Source organism: Erythranthe guttata, chromosome 11 (assembly GCF_056151865.1).
Source record: "Erythranthe guttata isolate IM_541 chromosome 11, IM_541, whole genome shotgun sequence".
Lineage (NCBI taxonomy): Eukaryota > Viridiplantae > Streptophyta > Magnoliopsida > Lamiales > Phrymaceae > Erythranthe > Erythranthe guttata.
Genome location: NC_142543.1, coordinates 14,258,353 through 14,267,946, shown reverse-complemented (window position 1 = coordinate 14,267,946; position 9,594 = coordinate 14,258,353). Strand labels below are relative to the sequence as shown.

Below are 9,594 nucleotides of genomic sequence, written 5' to 3'. Positions count from 1 at the left end.
AGACTATTGGTGACTGAGATCCATCTTCATCAATTGTTATGCGATCTTGAATTGTGGTCACTCTCTTATTGAAACCATTGATCGTACCCTTCTTGACTTGGGATTTTGTGACCACAAGATATTATCACTTGTTATTGGAATCCCACAATCGTTGAACTGTGATATTGGCTCTTTCCAAAGTGGAATTCATTATGGGGATTCAAAATGTAAATTGAGATAGTCGGAAGCATATCCGTATCTCTATATTATTGATTCCTTTGGGGACGCCCTAAGGATAATTGACCAGTTGTGCCCGGGGCTGTTCGAAAAAAGACTTTTGGGCGGTATTGGGCCGACGGTGGATGGTCTCTTCGACAGTACCCATATTGGATCTAGACCATTGGCATAGTTGGAGGTTAACTGTGCTGATGGATGGATCGGCATGCGCCCGGGCATGCCTATTGATCAATTAGCAGGGTCATTCCCTGATTGGGGTTATAAGGTAGTAACGACTAAGGGAGTCACAAGGCTGGTACAGGTACATGAACAAATTGTTACCATGGGAATCTCCATGGTCTCATATTTGATATCCGAAATAGTTATCGTGGGAATCTCCACGAAATTCATAATTGATATCCGGGAATTACCCATTGAATATAGTTCTTCACCTATACATATTGATTATATTGTCGATTCTGATCATATTGATGTGCCTTATACTTTGACCTCTTATTCCTTATCGAACGATCATTCTCTAGATGGTCCAATTCCAACTTCAATTCCTTGAACGCTTATATTGTGATTATTATTTGATTCGACTGTTTTTCCCTCGTACTCCTCACTAAGTCCACTTGGACTTACTCCTCCTTTATTTTCCTTCTTATTCTCAGTGGCGGGTGCATTAGTGGACGATTATGTTGAAGGCTCTTAGGAGTAAAAGTTATTCAAAGATTTTAGAGAGTTTAATCTAGTGTTGAATCTAGTGTTGTGTTTAAGAATGATTGTAATTCGAGAACTATGAATACGAGATTAGTTGTGGCATTTGGTTGTCACGTGTATTTGATATTATTGTTCAGAAATTAAGTAAGAGACATTGTATTTATCGGAAGTCATTGTATTTATTTATTGTAAAGGAAAAAAAAAAAAAAGTACAGTGTATTTCGGTAGTGGGCGTCACATTAATATTACTCTATTACACAATAATAATAATTTTTGTTGTGTTAATATTATTGTGCTAGAGATTAATATATCAATATTATTGTGTTAAACTATAGTATGGTTAATTTTACTGTGTTTAACAGTAATATAGTTAATATTATTGTCAACCACAACAATATTGCTGTTTAATCGGGGAGCAAAAAGATGTTAAAGAAAAGAGAAAAAATCGAAAAAGTCAACGCTGGAAACCGGCGTTGACTGCCGGTCAACGCTGGAAACCGGTGGCGGAAAAATCAGGAAGGAAAAAATAATCGAAAAGTCAACGCCGGAAACCGGCGGAAAATCAGGAAAAAAAATCAACGCCGGAGACCGGCGGTGACGGACAAAATTGTCCATAAAAATGTGTTTTTAGTCAAAATTGAATAATTTGTGAATTTTGGGATCAAATTGAGGTTAAATTAAATTAGAGGATGAAATTAAAGTATATTAAAATATGATTGACTATTTTAGTCTTTTACAAACCTCTAGACTATGTGTGGACTTTTTTGTAAAAGAGTTTATTGTTTGGACTTATTTATGAATAAGTACTCGTTAATGGGCTTATTTGTAGAGTGCCCAAATTTAAAAAATATATTCCAAATAAATTTTCCACACAATAAAAAAATATTTACATTCTATAATATTGTATCGAAACTTTTTTAAATTAAAATTTGTATGATAGCAGAAGGGAACGTCGAGCCGAAATAGGGTTTCTCTCTCTCTCTCTCTATATATATATATATCTCCATCTGGTTAAAGTATTCTATTGTAGAGCAATAAAAATACAGAATTCTTTTTTATATCAACCCTAATTAAATCGAGATGGGAGAAAGAGAAGTTGTGAAAAAGAACAACCCGCTGGGTTTAGATCTGGAGAATATTGTGTGGCATGTCAGGAAGCCAAAAGACCAGCCGATCAAAGTGCGGTTAATTCTTCCAATGAGTATCACGTGCGGCACGTGCGGTAACAACATCTGCAAGGGGACGCAATTCAATTCCCTCAAAGAAGACGTTGTGGGAGAGACGTTTATAGGTATTCAAATCTTAAGGTTCTATTTCAAGTGCACTAAATGTCGTGCTGAAATTACTTTCAAGACGAATCCTCGGAACAGCGATTTCATTCTCGAGTCCGGTGCAACGAGGAATTCCGAACAAGTGGATGAAGCTGCAATTGTAAAATCGGTGCCATCAGCTGGTTCTTCGACTAGGATTAAAGTGTGCGACGATTCTTCTTCTCCGACAAATAGCCATTAAGTTAAAAGATTGTTGTTTTTATGATGCATAAGCTTTTTAGTCTAGTTGTTATAGTTTCCCTTATATCAGTTCAATTTTTTGGATATACTGGCTCCAAAACTAGTCTCTAGTTTTAATTTTTTTGTTATCCATTCTCGAAACTAGTATATATTTTGTTAATATATATTAGCATTCTATTGATTAAGTTTTATGTTTAGATCATGAATTCTAGTTATATTATATTTGTATCACTCTTATATATTGATGCATCCACAAAAGAAGAATACACAATTCAATTTATCTTGATACTTTTGTTATGAGTTAATTGTAAATAATCTCTAATTGTCAAAAATAAATTCGCACATACCGCCTCTGTAAACAAAGTTAAGGCATTGAGACCCTTGAGAGCAAATCGTGTCTCTCACGCGCTCCTACTGCAATTTTTTTCTTAATTTTCGATTACGAAATGTCAAAAATGTCCCCAAGCCCCTTTTCCCTCCCTCTTCTTCATTCTTGATCGTCCCCAACATGTAGCAGTACCCACCAACGATTACCGCTACCAGCCCCAGGATGAAGATGGTGTAAGAAAACTCCGTCTTGACGGTCGCGAAATTACTCCACCACAACTCCTTTCTGGGCCTCCATTTTCGCGGCCCCCGTCGCCGCCCACTGCTGCACCTCCGCCACGAAATGGGGCGCTCTCAATTGGGAGAAGCGAGTCCAAACCTCGGCCCATGCCCACTCCAATTCTCCCTCCTACTTCCATAACAACAGCGCCGGACCCGCCACCATTTTTAGACCTGCAAAAACGCATTCCACAGTCATCTACAGACCCTTTATCAGAAATTGAGAGGAAGAGTGGCGGAATTGGGCCGCGGCTGGGCAAAATCGCAGAAAGTTGGGAGATGGATTTTGGAAAATTGCAATTTATTCCCCCAATTTAAGTTTTAGAAGTTTAACATGAATCCAATTTGGCCTCTTAAATTATTATAATTTTATGTTATTCCACTTAGGAGTATACTTGACTTTTTACCTTCAGTCAACCATTAAAATGATAATGGGTGCGGTGAGCTTCGAAACGTATAACATAGGGGGGTATGAGCAAAATTTTTTTTACGGGCGTATTTGACCATTAGAAATTTCGCAAGGGTGGTATTTGAAATTAACTCATTTTGTTATTCTAACATCGTATGAGCCATTGCCTTTACTTTTCCTTGCAATCATTTTTCCTTCTCTTCGATTCGCTTCCGCTACAATAAAAAACACCATAACTTACTGCAATTTTTTAGGGCCTTAAGATATAGGTCACTGGTAACCAAAGTTATTAAAACTAAATGACAAGCCCAACAAAACATATGCTTCACATCCTTCATAAAATTCATTCAAAAAATTCCCTCCACTCACAAATTCGAAATATACATTGAATAAATTCAAACTGCATTTATCATTTCAGCCGCTCTAGTCGCTACAGATCTAGAACCCACAACCACATGTAGTTATCAACCCAAGTCTCAAAGATGGCGATCTCCCTGATCCTGTGGATGATTTCGTGGCTGGCTTGAATGATGAAAGCCTCTCTTCTTCGAAACAAGCAGATATGGGCGATCAAGACAAATCTGGAGGTACTCGACGACGACCTCAAACCCCCCCCCCCCCCCCCCCCCCCCCCCCCCCCCCCCCCCCGCTTGCGTAGACTAGTTGAGGGCAAGCAAATTTTAAAGGACAAGACTTCTGACTCTTAATGATGTGACTCCTCATCGGAGGCCACTCATGCTATGACCACAGAAGACGACGCCCTTCGCTCTGGGTCATCCGACTCTTCAGTGGGCTCACTAGGACACAACATAGTTCTGGAGACGTTTAAATTTGCGACGAAACCCGTATCGCCGCCTATTTGCGACGATTTCTACTGTAATAGTCGCAATAGTTTAAATCCCGCTTTTGACTCAAAACCTTTGCGATGCAACTAATATATCGTCGCTCATTGGCGACCAATGTTCCCATAAACGTCGCAAACTGAAACCAAAATAATTTTCACATATTTTTTAGAAGAAAAAGCGACAAACGTCGCACAAAGTAATTTTTTTTTGTTTTAAAATTACATTATAACAATGGAAGAAAAGGAATCGCTGCAACCTGTTTGAAAGAATTTTTTTTTTCGATCCCTGCGACGAAATGTACGTCGTCGCAATTATTTATTATTAGATTACCCTGCGACGAATTGTGCGTAAACGTCGCAAAAAAATTGCGTTTACTTTTTTCCACTGCTCTTTTTGCATCGATTTCTCCAAAACGTCGCATTTAAAATAAATTAGTTTTCCTTTTAATGTTTTTGTAATTAATATTGCGACGAATATTTAGCAGAAATGTCGAAAGAGTTTTCACTTTCCCAAATTCTCGCGCCCAGGTTACTACGAAATACAGAAACGTCGCAATGGATTTAATTTTCTATTATTTTTTGCGACGATTCATTTAAAAACGATGAAACAATAATTTAAGCTTTTTTTTTATTTAAATTTCTCGTCGATTATGCGCGTTTCGTCGCATAAGAGAATGAAATAAATGTTGTTCCCGATACATAAAACTTGTAGTGAATTTAGTAAATTGGTTGAACAAATTAATTGTTGGTGAATCTGCTATGAACGAGAATTTGCCGAGGCGAGTTGTCTCTGTCCTTAAGACGAAATTTCCCCGCAACGGTGCTAACGGATTAAATGGAAATCGTCTCCCAAGATACAACGGCAAAACTTGGAATAGGAGCACTCCAAATCCCAAGTACGACGAACTGTACTTTGTGTAGAACTTTTATCGAGAGAATTTGTAAAGCGAAGGCTTTTAATATGCGGTAGGCTTGTTTTTGGATTGAAGTGAGGAATTGTGGGAAAGTTATGGTCTATTTATAAGGTCTGAAAAGTAGTGTCCTTTTGGAGTAAAAAGGTACCTTTTGTTTGAATGGTTGCACCATTTCGAATTGAGCCAATTGGGAGTAGTTGCACCATTTCGAGTTGAGCGGAATGGTTTGCATTGGTTCGGCCGCACCAATTCAGACCAGTCAGACCAATCGAGATGGGCTTCGAGTAATAAGGACCCAATGGGTTAAAGCCCATGACCTAATGTTTTTGATATATATACAGCTCAATACTTCTCTACTTTTCCAATGTGGGATAACTCAAAATCCCACTTTCCTTATATTTTGGACTAGTAATTTTTCATTCACCACAAAATTGGTTCTAATCCAAAATTCATTTATATACTCAATTTAGACCGTACAATAACATTGATAAAAAATTGTTCATGACTCAATTTTTAACCAATTTTCCCTACAATAAAGACCTAATTCGTTTATCAACCCACTGCCCAACTCTCTCTCTCTCTCTCTCTCTCTCTCTCTCTCTCTCTCTCTCTCTCTCTCTCTCTCTCTCTCTCTCTCTCTCTCTCTCTCTCTCTCTCTCTCTCTCTCTCTCTCTCTCTCTCTCTCTCTCTCTCTCTCTCTCTCTCTCTCTCTCTCTCTCTCTCTCTCTCTATGTTAAAACTCCGTTCTGCATCCGTTCCCTTGTCGTCGTTACGCCGACGTCGTTTCACCTCTGCTCGCCAGCTTCGTTGACTCACCGATTTCGTTGACTGAAAACCTAGCTTTTGCTCCGCCGTTGTTGCTATCTGTGTTGGCCTTGTCGCCGCCCCATCGCTACATTTTCGTGCCGACCTCTCTCCTCGTAGGGAGTGCCTTTAATTTCTGTATTTTTCCTTTAATTTCTCCCCTATTACAAGTAAAACAAAGATACAATGTGCATGTGTGCTGATTTTTTGTGTATGTCTTGATTTAGTGTGTATGTGTGTGGTGATTTTGTGTATGTTTGTGCTGAATATATATGTGTGTATGAAATCAAATTGCAACCACTAAACATGATGGACAGGTATTGGGCTAACTACCTAACACGCAAGTGCACGTATCGCAAACAAGTAATAAAAGTGGACTCGTGAGAGTCGGATGTCGATCCCATAGGGAATACTCAAATTATCTAATCCTAAGTACCAAATTCTAACAATTATGATTTTTATCCAGTCTACGCAAGGTTGTGAAATTTAATCAACTAAATAATTAAACTAATTATGAAAGCAAAACACGAGAAAATATCAAGTAAAAACCGACCTAGGATTTCATCTTCCCCTATGCAAGAATTGCTCACCCAAACCCCCTCAATTATGAAATATATGATTCCTGATTATTAACCCGAGACACTAATTTACTCGTAACCCGCTATCGCGTGTATTATGAGTCTATTATTCATAAACGGTTCACTATATGTCTATGCAAACCAATTATGAATAAAGTATTAACAAACAAGTCTCGTAAATGACTACCTAAGGTGATATTTGTATGTCTACGACACCACATGCAATTGACACACTCATCCGGTGAAAACTACTCGAAGGCTCTTTTACTTATCGTCTAATTATCAAAATAGCTATGTCGAGTCAATCCCAATAATCACAGATAAAGCACATAAATTGATCAGGTTCATGCACTAACAATCATAACAAGTAGAAGAAATAATCATAAAATCATAATTGCATAATCTCAAGAAAACGGGTTCACCATCCCCACATAGGGTTCCAACAAAATCCTAGATTAAAAACTTAGCTACTCATGTTCTCTATGAAAAACATCATAAAAATATAAAAAGAAATAGATTAAGAAAAGATAGATGAAAGAAGAATTGTGATGATTTGTCAATTCTCCGTCTTCGTTTCTCCGTTCTGTCGCTCCTCTTCCTCTAAGATTGTGTCAAAAAAAGTCCTCTAATCCGTGCTTGGTTTTCCCTTAAATAGATGCCCCAACTAGGTAGAAGATTTTAGGTTTTCTTGTGTGATTAAAAGTCCAAAATTGTCTCGAGCGTGTTTTTACACGGCCGGGCGAGAATCAGTGGAATTCTCACACGGCCGCGCCAAAAATAGGCTAAATTTGGCAAGGCCGCGCCGGGCCAATTTTCAGCATATTTCCGTTTTCTTCCGTTTTTGCCCATTTTTGACCTTTTTTGGCTCGTTTCAACCTTGGAACTCCCAAATCGTCAAGTTGTACCTAAAATACAATAAACCACTGATTAAGCATCATTAAATCAATAAAATTATACAAAAATCCTCGTAAGAAAGTATACATTGAGTGTAAAATATACACTCAACACACCCCCAAACTTGAACTTTTGTTTGTCCTCAAGCAAAAACTAGCAACTTTCAAAGCAACACTTTCAACAAATGCCTCTCATCACCTAGATTAATGGTCAACTTTCATGTTTTCAAAACTTGCAATTATCATGACAATTCTCAAAAATTTACAAGCTCGTAATTCAAAGATACGTATTCACTCACCCTTGCCAAAAACCACAAACCATGCTATCGCTTCAAGTATCCCATATTTGCAAATAAAAAATGGAGAAAAATTATACTTACATAATAATATTCAACTCCAAAGACTCACCAAATTTCTCTACTCGGCTAGTATCAAATAATTGAGCTATTGGGATCATTGGGACTTTTTGGCTTTCAAATGTTGGGCTTTTGGTACAAGGTAGAAAATATGGGTAAAAGTGGCTACTCTTCTCCTTTCATCTCACAATTAGTCACTAAGAGCTGCACTTGACCGAATTTTTAACTCTCATTCTTTACTAGAGGTGTTTTTGCTAAGATTTAGCTTTTGGACTCGTTTTTCCACCTCAAAGGACTTATTTCTTAACTCGATTTGTTAAGAGTTCAAAAGTCTCGACTTTTGCTCTTAACATGATGGTTCGAGTTTTTACTTTAAAATCTTTCTCAAGTCCTTTCTTCCCCTTCTATCTTTCTTCTCTTTTTTTTCTTTTTTCTTTCCTTTTTTTTTCTTTTTTTTAAGGAAGAAGAAAAACGTAACAATTTTTTTTTCAACCAAGCTCCAAGGGAAAATTTATCAAGAAATCACCATCTAATCTACCACTTTATTTCGGCTAAAAGAAAGATACCGTTTCTCCAAGGCTCAATCAAGGTTTGAATGACAAAAATTTAAAGGGAGGCTTGAAAGGCTCAGACGGTTCAAAGACAAATCACTTCCCAAATTGCTCAACAATTTAATATTTCACTTTGTAAATTCCTAAGGCAAGTTCTAAACCCGAATAGCATATTATATAGCATCTAACTCAAATTTTTAAACACAAAACTTTCAACCAAAGCAACGCATAATTTGAGATTCCTAACAATGACTCCTTCCTACGACACTTTCAATCGAAAGCTCACCAAAATTCGATCAAAATCAAGATAAAGCAAGCAATTTCATCATTAAACATCGACCATCTTTCATCATTATGATTCATCGAAGCATTTATCTTATTTTTTTTCGAAAGAAATAAATAAACTAAAACAAAAAAAAAAACTAAGACATGCAAACTAAAAAAATTAAAGCACATAAAAATAAGTAATTTTCCACCCCCAAACTTAAAATTTACATTACCCTCAATGTAATTAGCACGAAGTTTAAGGATAGAATACACCTGACATAGTCGTCTTGGCCATGTCCGGACTGCTCTTCACCCTCGCTTTTATTATGTTTTTGTTGCGTTTCACACGGCCGTATGAAATTTTGAACTGTTTTCCGCACGGCCGTGCGAATTGCCAAAATTGGGCAGTAGCTGTCTGTTTCTCGCACGACCGTATGAAATTATAATGTTTATTCTCGCGCAGCCGTGCGCAAGGTGAAATTTGGGCAGTAGCTTTTTCCGATTTCCACACGGCCGTATGAGATTTTGGCTTTGTTTTGGGACGGCCGTGTGGTACTCCAAATTGCATCTTTACTCCTGAAAATAAAAAAAGATTGCTTAATTCATTAGTTAGGATGCTTTTATAAAAATAAAATAATAAATAAATAAAACTAAAAAAAAAATAACTAAATAACTAAATAAAACATTAAAAATCTCGGGTTGCCTCCCGAGAAGCGCTAAGTTTAAAGTCTTCAGCCGGACGTTTGCTTCTCTATTTTCAAGCAAAAGTGACCGAAATCACTTGGCAATCTTTACTCGCTTCCCACAAAGGCTTGTTTGGTTCTTTAGGTTGCCACATGCTCATTGCACGTTCATCGTCGATAACACCCCAACTCTTTTTCCTATCTCTCGGAGGAATTGAAATTGAGTCCACAAAATACACTTGCTCCTCCCGACTCCCTTT

The 9,594-nt window shown here is 37.5% G+C and overlaps 1 protein-coding gene across 1 annotated transcript; it reads left to right on the top strand.

Annotated features, from left to right (window-relative positions):
• Positions 1 to 1,998: 1,998 nt before the first annotated feature.
• Positions 1,999 to 2,430, top strand: LOC105971138 (uncharacterized). Its single transcript, XM_012995982.2, has one exon. The coding sequence runs from the start codon at positions 1,999 to 2,001 to the stop codon at positions 2,428 to 2,430; it is 432 nt and encodes a 143-aa protein (XP_012851436.1).
• The last annotated feature ends 7,164 nt before the right edge of the window (positions 2,431 to 9,594 follow it).